The sequence below is a fragment of the Ovis aries genome, chromosome 14, assembly GCF_016772045.2.
Source record: "Ovis aries strain OAR_USU_Benz2616 breed Rambouillet chromosome 14, ARS-UI_Ramb_v3.0, whole genome shotgun sequence".
NCBI classification, from domain to species: Eukaryota; Metazoa; Chordata; class Mammalia; order Artiodactyla; family Bovidae; genus Ovis; species Ovis aries.
The window spans coordinates 51,557,755-51,570,562 of record NC_056067.1 but is presented as its reverse complement, the minus strand read 5'-3'; the positions used below and the strand labels follow the sequence as shown (position 1 = coordinate 51,570,562).

The 12,808-nt window shown below is 48.7% G+C and overlaps 1 protein-coding gene across 2 annotated transcripts in view; it reads right to left on the bottom strand.

Moving 5' to 3' along the window:
- Positions 1-12,808, bottom strand: part of LOC121816525 (phospholipase A2 inhibitor and Ly6/PLAUR domain-containing protein-like) — a 29,023-nt gene that overhangs the window by 3,276 nt on the left and 12,939 nt on the right. For both annotated transcript variants that reach the window (XM_042232104.2, XM_042232105.2), the window contains exon 2: positions 665-11,971. In XM_042232104.2, the coding sequence (XP_042088038.1) occupies positions 665-734 (70 nt within the window). In that variant the 5' untranslated portion in view covers positions 735-11,971. The remainder of the gene's footprint in view (positions 1-664; positions 11,972-12,808) is intronic.

Here is a 12,808-nt window from a genome sequence, read left to right as displayed (position 1 = left end):
TCCTTCACGGACTTCTGTGGACCTTCAGGTGCAGCTGGTTCTCGGAAGTGGGATCACCTTCCTTGTGAGTACCAGGTTCTCTAAGTCTGGTAGGCAGTTGGCACTCAGGCAGGGGTACCTGAGAGATCTGCATTCCAGGTCAACAAGAAAGATCGAGGACTAAGCGGATAAGGGCCTGGATTCCTTGGTCCAGAGAGAGGAGGCAACTGGGGGCCCAGACACAAGGCATCTGGGTCCTGGGGAAAGTGGAGCTGCCTGAACTCCTATATCTAAGGGAGGAGGACACCAGGGACCTGAACTGCTTAGAGTCTTGGGAGAAAGGAAATCTCTCGACTTCGCCTCATGTTTTTCATACTAATGAAAAATACTAATCATACTCTCATCTGATTTTCTAGAATTCAGGTGTCTTATTCTGAGACACTGCCTGGGATATAGGGAGCAGAACCCATCCAAACCTCTCCTGTCTCAGAGATTTAAACCCATAGGTTTTTTAGCTCTTCCTCCCTTGGGGACCCAGGCTTTCTCTCCTTTAGCCTCTGCCTTCTCCATGAATTGCAATTCCCAGGACACCTCCTCTTTCGCTTCTCCCTCTACGACCTGGCAGAATGTTCTCTCATACTCCTTGTTTTGAGGGTCCCAGGAGTCCAGAGCCCTAGTCACTTACCCAGACTCAGGAGGGTGCAGAGCAGAGCGGAGGCCAGCAGGAAGGTCTCGGGTTTCATGGAAGGCTTCATGATGGATGGATGAGTGACCCTGCAGGCCTGGGTCCCCAGCTGTTCTTATAGGAAGCTGGGAAGGGGCGGGTCTGGACCTACCTTACCCCTAGGCTAAGAAATGATGATGTAAACCCTGGGATAGGTCTCTCCAGCTCTGAGTGGGGGAGAGGGAAACAGAATCCAAAAGGAGCAGTGGCATCTTGTGCCCAGCCCCCTCCTCCATGCAGCCCCAGGCGTCTGTGCTTCCAACCCTCTCTTCCATCAGGTTCCACCGCCCCAGCCTTCACCCCCTTTTTTTCTAACGTGAAGCCCACGATCAGAATCAGGTCATTTTGTTTCCTGTAGGGGAGAGCAGCTGCTAGGACTCAGTACACTCCCACTTCTCTCCTTCCCCAGGGAGGTGCCCAGTGTGGGTGAGGCCCTACCTGTGAGTGCCCAGCAAATCCAGGCTGGTTTTGCTGGCGCCTGCTTGGCTCATACTCCCTTTTCTGTGTTTGGTCTGTCTCCATCTCCGACCCCACCCCACGATTCACTTGGGTCTCTTGGAGACTGAACAGAGGGCTGCTTGTTCAGGGCATGGGGATGGTAGGGGACAGATGCCCAAGAGTTCCCACTGGAAAAGGAAGGCTGGGTGTGTGTCTGGTTCGGGCACATACTTTGTGGTTTATTGAGGTTCTTTACATACTCCCTCTGTCTCAGACCTGATCTTCAGGGATCCGAGATTTTCTCGTGTGTGTGTGTCCGTGTGTGTGTCTGTGTGTGTTGGGCGTGGGGAGAGCAGCCAGCCAGCCAGCCATAGAGGGGATCCTGTTGCGGTAAGCTCCCGGCTTCCTGAAAAAATGCACTCAAGTTTCCTGGCCTCTTGCTTTCCAGGCTTCAGCTGGGTGCTGAGGATGGCGAATTTCTGCTGGGGACCAATCCTGCTGGCCAAGCCGGTTGCTAGGAAAGCCTGGTGAGAAAGTGACTGGGAGGAGGGGCGAGAGAGCCGTTTGGCCAGAGCCAGGCAGGAAAATCTCGTTGCTATGAATCTCGGCGCCTCTTGCATCTCTCCGGAGAGACGCACTAGGCATGCGCAGTGGTGACGTAACCGCCGGTGCGCTGGGGGGTGAAAAGCCCCAGTCTCGTGCGCTTGCGCAGTGAAGGCCGCCCAGGGCGCACCCCCTGTGAGCCCCCTAAACTCAGAGCTTCGTGCATCTTTTGAGTCGGGGGAAGCCCACACGGCATTGACATGCTGGAGATCCGCCTCCGCCATGTGGTGTCCTGCAGTAGGCAGGACTCGGTGAGGCACTGGCGTGGGGGAGGGTGGAAGCAGTGAAGGAATTCGTCAGCGGGCTCTGGAGCTTCTGGAGTCTCAGAGGTGTTGAAGGCTAATCCGTATGCGGGGTGCCAAGAAAGAGCTTTATTGGGGTTCTTAAGAATTGCAGTTTGGGAGACACAGATTCCGGTAAACGGAGTGTTGGCAGCGGGAATCAGGGGCTTATGAGGACAGAGGTCAGCAGGTTGTTAAAGTCGTGTGGAGAGAATTCTAATTGACTGTGATACACGGAAAGAAATATTTGGCTTTAAAGAAGAAGCTGTCCTGAGTTATTGGAGAATAAGAGTCTGATAAGTACCTTGAGTTTCTGGCACATATTCTGGATTCCTGTGTGAATACAATAAGTGGTCAAAAGGTCAGATTCCACTGTAGTTGCGACCCGCTTGGTCAGAATTCCTCCGTGGCCCCCCGGTCATCTTAGAGAACTCTTTTAGCAATACACACTTCATTTTGGTTTTCCTTTCACAAAGGGGACTTTGTGCAGTTCTAAGGAGGGTCATCCCAGGGACGGGGAAGCCTGGTGGGCTGCCATCTATGGGGTCGCACAGAGTCGGACACGACTGAAGGGACTTAGCAGCAGCAGCAAGGAGGGTCATAGGAGAATTTCTGGGAGGCCATCGGGAATTCTGGAGAGATGTGAGATAGAGGAATTTGCTGAGAGAAAAGGGGGGTGTTTTGCTTCCTGGGTAGGAGCAGAGGTGAATTTCTAGGGGAAAATGTTGGAGGGGACTCCAGGTAGTGTGTGGGGTTCTTATTTTAACACTAGAAGGTTTTTGAATTGGGGTATAGCCAGAAAAGAGAAGGCAATGGCAACCCACTCCAGTGTTCTTGCCTGGAGAATCCCAAGGTTGGGGGAGACTGGTGGGCTGCCGTCTATGAGGTCGCACAGAGTTGGACACGACTGAAGGGACTTAGCAGCAGCAGCAACATAGCCAGATAACAAAGTTGGGATAGTTTCAGATGAGCAGCAAGGGGACTCAGACATACGTATACATGTATCCATTCTTCCTCACACCCCAGCGTGTGGGGGGATTATAAGGAAAGTTAAACCTGGGTGATGTCAGAGGGCTTGAGAGAACTCTCAAACTAATCTGAGAGCTGGGGACATAGCTCTCATCTCTGAACCCTAACATTCCCTTTTCTATTCTTCTCTCCAGACCTACTGTGCAGAAAACCTTCTCAAGGCAGACACTCACCGTAAATGGCGGGCAGCCTCTAAGACCATCTCTGTGGTACTCCAGGTCATTCTGCCAGCCACCCCCGCCCCGCCATCTTTGTTTTATTCCCCCTCTCTCGGTGGCCTGAAGGATCTTAGTTCTCTGACCATGAACCGAACTGGAGCCCCTACCCTGGAAGCTCAGAGTGTTAACCACTGGACCCCCAGAGAAGTCTCCTTCCCTCCATGTCCTTAATGGAAATCTGTAGGTCCAGGGTCCACACTCTACTCTGGAGTTAACTGGCAGTGAGCTGAGGCACTTTCTCTTTGGTCCCCATCACCTCACCTGGACAATGAGCAGTGTGGTCCCTGTCCCTTAGCAGAGGAGAAAGGTGATGCAGGGACTAGGCCAGGAATGAATCCGTGTGTGGTCCAGGTAGGTTGCTGCTCTTTTCAGAGCCTTATCATCCTCAGTTGGAAGAGAGTAAACCATTGCCACGCATTCTGCCTTCTGAAGGCCCTGGGCTTAGGACTAGAAGGTGTCTCATCATCTAAGCCAATCAACCTTTTTTTAAAGATGGGAAAACTGAGGCCTAGGAAGGGCCAAAGTGAAGTGGCCAGCCTAGTGACCATCGTGGAATGCAGAGTGCTGTGGTACATGCTTGGTGAAGTTGGAGGCAGCAAAGGGAAAAGGGGAGTTTGACCCAGGATGGTGACAGACTTCCCAACAGGCTGTTCCCATCAGGCACAAGGAACTGGTGGGAGAAATGAGCTAGTGAGTTCCCAGGGCTGCCTGGGTGTAACCCTGCGTGATCCAGCTCTCCAGGAAGTCGAATGGTGGTGAAGCTGTTATCACCCCTCATGCATGGTGGTGCTGCGAGCTGAACCCAGTGTGGGTGCTCTAGCCGCCTTTGTCTTCCTTCTTTGTGTCCGTATGTTGACTTCCTTTGTTTTTTATATTTATTCATATTTGGCTGCTTTGGGTCTTATTTACGGCATGTGGGATCTAGTTACCTGGCCACGGTTAGGAACCTGGACACCCTGCATTGGGAGCATGGAGTTGTAGCTCCTGGATCTCCTGAGAAGTCTGTCTTTCTTTATTTTTAATTTTTGGCCACACCACATGACACTTTGGGGCGTTAGTTTCTCAGCTGGGGATTGAACCTGCCCCCAGCCCCCTGCCGCCTGCCCCATTGGAGGCACGGATTCTTAACCACTGGACCACCAGGGAAGTCCTCCACTTCCGGATTTTGGCCACATTCATCCCTCCAATGTAAGGGTGTTTGGGGAGGGATGCTGGGGGCAAGGCCTGCCGGATTGTGTTAAATTTATTATTGTTTGTCTTACCCAGTGGTTCTAAAAATGTTTTGGTTCGTGGACCTTTTTGCAAATTAAAGAGAAGCTGAGAATTCTCCTCCCGGGAATTATTTACAAAGCCACAAGATTTTGTGAATGATTTTTGGACTTTACATATCTCATAGTTCCATAAGGTAGTACAGTCAGAATAATGAGAGCTAACAGTTTATTCACAGTTACAGCTGTTTGGGAAAACCGTGATGGGGCCTGGTTAGGATTCCACTCCATGCCATGAGGCCCAGGTTCAATGCCCAACTTGGGAAAATGCCCCCCACCCCAGAAAAGAAAACCCTGCCAGTTACCATTCTAAATGCTTCCTATGGGTTAGTTCATTGAATCCTCATAAAAATCCCATCACCTCAAATCTATTATTATCCCCTGTATGATGCAGAAACTGGGCCCAGAGAGAGTATACATTTGCCTAGAGGCAGTATTCTCAACTGAGAGAGAGATGCAGGTGGCTGACAAGTTAATCTCAGGTGGAATTCAAGTCCCCATCTCTCCCTCTTACTCTCCCTGTGACCTCAGGCCAATGGTTTCCTTTCTCAGAAGCTGTTTTCTCACCTGTCCATGGGGGATAATGTGATGGGCGCCCAGGGTCACCGTGACAATCCGGTGACATCATGTTTGCAGAAGTGCCGTGTCAGCACGCAGGTGTGTGTGTAAAGGGGGGACTCACGTGTGTGTTACTGGATGGTCTTGCTGGGCTCTTTATGATCAGGAGCATCCTGTTTAATTCTGCACCGCTGTTGGAGTGGGGGCAAGAAAGACAGGAAGTGGGGAGTGAGCGAGCCAGAGGAGCCAGCGGAGGCTCCGTAACTGAAAAGAGCACAAAAGGGAGGGTGTACACTGAAAAGGAAGTCCTCACCAGAGGCCACCTGCTTCCGACCCCTCCTGCCCTATCCCCCCATTCCTGCTGCCCAGGTCTTCCTTCCTGTGGCAGTCATCGTGAGCAGCTTCTCATGTGGTTCCCCAGGTCCCTCTGTCCACAAAGAAGCATATGGATTCACCTGAACCCCCTTTCTTAAAGTATGTAATATGTAATGGGCATCACCCTTGCTTTTTCCAAGAAACCATATCTTAGAGGTCCTGTCATGGCATCAAGTTCTACCTTATTCTTCTGAATGGTGCATAACATTGCCTTTCATGGATGTGGAACCTTGTTTTAATATTTTAATTTAATTTTTAAATTCGTTGGCCACAGTGGGCGGCATGCAGGATCTTAGTTCCCCAACCAGGGATCGACCCTGTGCCTCCGGCAGTGGAAGCTCAGAGTCTTAACCACTGGATCACCAGGGAAGGCCCTTTAATTTTTATTTTATGTTGAGGTAGAGTTAGAGTTGATTAACGATGTTGTGTTAATTTCAAATGTACAGCAAAGTCATTCAGCTATGCATATACATGTATCTATGCTTTTTAAAATTGTTTCCCACTCAGGTTCTCACAGAATACTGAGTAGAGTTCCCTGTGTTGTACAGTAGGTTCTTGTTGGTTATCTATTTTACATATAACTCTGTGTGCATGTGGATCCTGAGCTCCCTATCTGTTCCTCCCCCGCCTCTGCATTCGCCCTGATAACCATGAATTTGTTCTCCTGAGTCTGTGTGTCTGTTTCTGTTTTGTAGATAAGTTCTTTTGTATAATTTTTTTTCTTTAGATTTCGTATAGAGACAATATCATATGATATTTATGTTGGAAAAGTTGTTTTAACAAGATATCTCAGTGTCTGCAGACCTTGCATGTCTAATTTATGCCACTGTCATGAATCCTGTCTTCCTGAGACAGGTGCACACAGACCTGGGCCCAGATGAGTCTCGTGCGCTTAAGCATTTCTCCTAACGGCTGATAGTTACCCAACACTCTCTTCTTTCTTCGTGAGATAAAATTCATGTAACATAAGTTCATTACTTTAACCATTGAAAGTGTGTGATTCAGGGGATTTGGTATATTCACAGCGTGCAGCATTCATTACAGTGTCTAATCCAGAACATTTTCATCACCTCCCGCCAGAAAAAACCCCAGAACCATTAAATGGTCATTCCCTTACCCTCTTCCCGCAGTTGCCCTTAGCAACTGCTGATGTACGTTTTTGAAAAAGCAAAAAACATGAAATTCAGTTGTTAATTTTTTGTTTTTCACTCAAATGAGTTTATTGAATTAATCTGAATTTAACATTGCTGCTGTATACTTAAATCAACATTTGATATTAACCTTTTTAATATTTAAATCCTAATATTTACATCCTATATTTTAAAAACTATGTGATTATTTTAGTCTGAACTTCTTTTTCTGATTTTGTGAAAAGCTTGAGGTAGAGTTGATTTACGGTGTGGTGGTACTTTCAGGTGTATAGCAGTGATTCGTTTATTTATACGTGTATAAATATTGTTTTCCGAGTCTCTTCCCTTATGCGTTATTACAAAATATTGCGTGTCATTCTCTGTGCTACACAGCAGGTCCTTTTGGTTATTTACTTGATACTAGTGTGTGTATGTACCACTGATGTGCTTTCTGTCTCTCCGAATTTGTCTGTCCTGAACGTTTCCTATAAATAAGACCTTGCAATATGCTCCCTGTTGTGTCTGGCTCCCTTCACGTAGTTTTCGGATTTCCTCCATGTCATAACTTGCATCAGACCTTCATTCCTCTTTATAGCAGAATACCATTCCATTAGCTCAGATGGTGAAGAATCTGCCTGCAATGCAGGAGACCGGGGTTCGTTCCCTGGGTCGGGAAGATCCCCTGGGCAAGGGAATAGCACCCCATTCCAGTATTCTTGCCCGGAGATCCCATGAACAGAGGAGCCTGGTGGGCTACAGTCCATGGGGGTCACAAAGCATGGGCCCTGACTGAGTGACTAATACTTGCCTTTTCACTGTTCCATTGTAGGGAATCATGTACTGTATGTCCATTCATATGGACATTTGGGTTGTTTCCATATTTTTTAATCAGAAATTTTTGTCTGTCATAAGAAAGACAGACGAGGGAGCATCTCTGTGTGTTAAAAGTAGAAGTACTCATATGTGAAATCCGAATTAGTCATTAAAATACAAAGGTATATGTCCTACTGGATGGAGGGTCCCATGCTTTTAATTTGGGCCAGGCAGAGGTGTTGAGTCTTGATTTTTTTTCGGACGTGCCATGTGGCAGTGGGATCTTAGTTCCCTGACCAGGGATTGAACCCAGGCCCCCTGTGGTGGAAGCTGGGAGTCCTAACCCTGGGCCACCAGGGAAGTGCCAAGATGTGGAGGTTTTACCACAAGGATTGAAGTTGTGGAGTTGGAGAGCACGGTTGGCGTGCAGTCCGGCAGTTGGTCTGAATTTCTCTGCCAGTCATTACCTGTGTGTGACATGCAAGCTGTTGATTTTCCTGTCTGCATCTCGGTTCCCCATCTGTAAAGCATATCCTACATAGGGTGATCATCCCCAATTTACAGACAAAGAAACTGAGGCTCCAAAAGCTGAGCCTTCAAGGTGCTATAGCTAGTGTACAGCAGAGCTGGGCCCAAGCTCAGGAACCAGTAGTGAACAAAACCAAACCAGGCCCCGACCCTTAGGGAATATCCACAGAGTCCTATGTGATTGCAGGCAGGGGTGACAGATAAACAATTTGTCATAGCGCCATCAAGGAGAGCTTGTGGTGCCAGGTTGGAAGCCTGTTTAGCAGAGTCTGGTGGAGCTGGGAACACGGGGTCTCACATATTGTGTGTGCGTTAGTGGTCTGTTCCACCTTGTCGCTGAGAAGCTTCACCGGAAGCAGAGATCTCGACGTCAGGCCTCGGGACTGTTGCCACGTTTTGGTGGCTGTATCTGTCTGCACCTCGCAGCTTTTAGGATCTTAGTTCTCCAGGCAGGGACTGAACCCAGACCACAGCAGTGCAAGTGAGAAGCCCTCACCACTAGACCGCCAGGGAACTGCCCACCACTTTTTGACTACTATGAACACAGCTGCTGTGAGCCTTCTTGTAAAGGCTCTGTACAGAGATATCCTTGGGGTAACCATCTAAAAGAGTCAAATTGCAGGGTCTTCAGTCCTTAGTTCTAGGACTTACTTGCCTCAGTAAGTAAGTGGTAAAGAATCTGCCTGCAACACAGGAGACACAGGAGAGGCGGGTTTGATCCCTGGGTTGGGAAGATGCCCTGGAGGAGGGCATGGCAACCCACTCCAGTGTTGTTGCCTAGAGAGCCCCATGGACAGAGGAGCCTGGTGGGCTACAGTCCATAGGGTCACAAAGAGTTGAAGACAACTGAACTGACTTAGCATGGAGGCAGATTTGCTTTCCTATTAGAAATGGACTGGTTTCCAAAGTGGTTGTTCCACGTCACGTTTCCTTCAGCAGTCTGTGAGCGACACGCCCTCACTGACCCTTGACATCGCCAGGCCTCATGTGTTGATTTCGCTGGGCCAGTCCTTAGTTGCAGCTGCACTTGGCTCAGGGTCTAGTTCACTGACCAGGGATCGGGCCCAGGCCCCTGCAAGGAAGTGCAGACTCTAGCCACTGGGCCCCCATGGAACACCCACGAGTGTTTAAACTGACGTGTGTTGAATTTTAACCAGCGCTTTTTCCACCTTACAAAGTACATTCTAACCAATGAGGTTTTCCTTGAACGCACATTCTTATTCTAAAGGTCTTAGGGAATTCCCTGGTGGTGCAGTGGTTAGGACGCCACTCTCTCATTGCCAGGGGCCCAGGTTCAGTCAGTCCCTGATTGGGGAACTAAAATCCCACAAGCTGTGCAGTGTGACCAAAAAGATTGGTAATAATAAAATAAAGGTCCTATCAGTTGTAAAAGGTGAACTGCAGCACATTATAGTTTGAAGAGTTCATTTAGGCAGACAATTCAAATCAGACAGCCAAAACTGAAAAGTGATTAGAGGTGCTTTGTGGGTAGGAGGACAGAAGATTTCAGAGAGAAAACATGGAAGCAGAGCAATTATTTAATGGGCTTGAGCGTGAACTTTTCAAATTAATCAATTTTATTGGGATATAGTTCCTTTACAGTGTTGTGTTGGTTCTCACTGGGCAGCAAGGTGAATCAGCTGCCGGTACACACATGTCCCCTCACTCCTGGATTTCCTCCCCATTTAGGTCGGCACAGAGCCCTGAGTGCAGCGCCCCGCGCCGTACGGCAGGTTCTCATCAGCCATCTCTGCCCAAGAGGGTATCAGGAGTATACGGGTGTCAGTCCCAGTTTCCCAGTCCATCCCACCTCCCTGGACCTGAAAGGATTTTCTTACTTGAGAAAATCGAGGGACTTGGCTGTTCATGATTAGTTGATTTCATTTTGTTAGATTGGAGTTCATCAACTCAGGCTTAAATTTTGATTGGTTTACTAAAGCTACCTAAGGCTTTAGAATCACCCAGTCTAATGGCCTCCTTGATTAAAATTTTACATAAAATCAACCATCTTGGGGCAATTAAAAAGAAAAACTTCTTGGCAAAGAGATTCAGATCAGAATTCCATCTTTTAATTATGAGAAAGTCAATGCATTTTTGGCTAAAACTGTATCTAATCTGGTATGTGGATCTTTATTATTCACCTCTTATCTACCTAAAATGTGGAATGGTCATCTCAGGACTTTATGTTTGCAGAGGCTGGAAACGCTTATGTCAATAGTTCCTCATTCCCTTGAGGTTTCTTAAAATTATTATTCAGTTCAGTTCAGTTCAGTCACTCAGTTGTGTCCGGCTCTTTGGGACCCATGAATTGCAGGAAGCCAGGCCTCCCTGTCCATCACCAACTCCAGGAGTTCACTCAAACTCACATCCATTGAGTTTGGTGCCATCCAGCCATCTCATCCTCTGTCGTCCCCTTTTCCTCCTGCCCCCAATCCCTCCCAGCATCAGAGTCTTTTCCAGTGAGTCAACTCTTCGCATGAGGTGGCCAAAGTACTGGCATTTGAGCTTCAGCATCATTCCTTCCAGTTACTACACTTTATTTATCAGTTTTGGCTGCACCAGGTCTTCATTGCTGAGCGTGCGCTTTCTCTCGTGGCAGCGAGTGGAGTTTACTTACTCTCATTGCTGTGCACGGGCTTCTCACACAAAGACTTTGCTTACTGCGGAGCACAGGCCTTTGGTGCCTGGAGTCAGTAGTTGTGGGGCTTGGACTCAGTTGCCCTGAGGCATGTGGAATCTTCCTAGACCTGGGATGGAAACTGAGCGCCCTGCACTGGAGGGGGATTCTTACCCACTTACTTGTATATTGTGTGTTTCATAATATCAGTTTGTTGTTCAGTACCTTAGTCGTGGCCGGCTCTTTGCGACCCCATGGACCCCAGCACGCCAGGCTTCCCTGTCCTTCACTGGCTCCTGGAGTTTGCTCAGACTCATGTCCATTGAGTCAGTGAGCCCACGATGCCATCTAAACTCTCAGCCTCTGCTGCCCTGTTCGCCTTCTGCCGTCACTCTTTCCCAGCATCCGTGAAAGTGGAAGTCACTCAGGTGTGTCTGACGCTTTCCAAGCCCACTGACTGCTTGTGGAATTCTCCAGGCCAGAACACTGAGTGGGCAGCCATTCCCTTCTGCAGGGGATCATCCCACCCCAGGGATCGAACCCAGGTCTCCCACGTTGCAGGTGGATACTTTATCATCTGACCACCGAGGACGCCCTCCTAACATCAGGGTCTTTTCGAATGAGTCAGCTCTTCACATCAGGTGGCCACAGTATTGGGGCTTCAGCATCAGTCCTTCCAATGAATATTCAGGGTTGATTTACTTTAGGATGGACTGGATTGATCTCCTTGGAGTCTTCCCCAGCACCACACTTTGAAAGCATGTCTGTACATGACTACTGGAAAAACCATGCCTTTCACTATACAGACCTTTGTCAGCAAAGTGATGTCTCTGCTTTTGAATATGATGTGTAGGTTTGTCATAGCTTTTCTTCCAAGGAGCAAGCGTCTTTTAGTTTCATGGCTGCAGTCACCGTGCCAGCAATTTTGGAGCCAAAGGAAATATAGTCTGTCACTCTTTCCAGATTTCCCCCATCAATATATGCAATCTTTGTGTGTCTGGGTCTGCTGTTTGTGGGTTCTACCGACCCTTAATCATGGCAGCCTAATTTCTGATGCCTAATGGTATGTGTGTGTGTGTTAATTCCACTTAGGGTAATATATTGGTGGAAATTCTTTGAGGGGCTGGTTTGAAGTACATTCCTCTAAAGACGATCTGCCCTGGCGCCAGGTGGTACTACGTATACAGCACCACTTAGAGCTTTCAACTTGGGTCTTTTCGCACTGACAGTTACTTAGTATTTTTGCTCCAAATCGTTGACAGTAGAGATCATGGATGAGAATACTGCAGTGGGTTGCCATTCCCTTCTCCAGGGGGTCTTCCGGACCTAGGTATCCAATCCAGGTCTCCTGCATTGCAGGCAGATTCTTTACCATCCGAGCCCCGAGGGAAGCCAGTATTGGCTAGGAGTCTGCAGAGAGGCAGAGAGAAGTTTTCATGTTTTGTCTCTTGTCCCTGCAGAGCTAAGGCCACCCACGGACACCCCCACAAGGCACATTTCTCCTTCATTTACCCGCAGCAGAGCTCCGCTCTGCGCTCTGAGAGTCCAGGGGCGGCTCCTGAGAGGCCTGTCTTCCTGAGTGGGCGCTCATGCGCTGTTTCCCTTCCCGTCCTCTTCCTGCCACATTGTCCTTCAGTCGCTAAGTCCTGTCCGCCTCCTTGAGACCCCATGGACAGCAGCGCGCCAGGCTTCCCGCTTCTTCACTATATCCCAGAGTCTGCTCAAATTCATGTCTGTTGAGTCGGTGATTCCATCCAACCATCTCATCCTCTGTCACCCCCTTCTCCTCCTGCCACAATCTTTCCCAGCATCAGGGACTTCCCCAGTGAGTCAGATCGTCACATCCTATGGCCAAAGTATTCCCGCCACCTAGAGCCTTTTGAAAATCAAGCTCTGTGCCACTTGGAATCAGTTGACAAGGCAGACACCAACATCAGTGCCACCCATTGTATCAGTCAGGGTCCCACCAGCAGGCGGAAATCACAGCAGTTAGTTTACCAGAGAATTAATATAAAGAACTAGTAAGGAGGTGGCTCAGTCAGTGAAGAATCTGCCTTCAATGCAGGGGATACAAGTTGGATTCCTGGTGTGGGAAGATCTCCAGGAGGAGGAAAGGGCAGCCCAGTCCAGTATTCTTGCGTGGAGAATTCCATGGACCGAGGAGCCTGGCGGGCTACATTCCATGGGGTCGCAAAGAGTCGGAGGCGACTTGGTGACTAAAGCACCACCATTGACTAAAGAGGACAG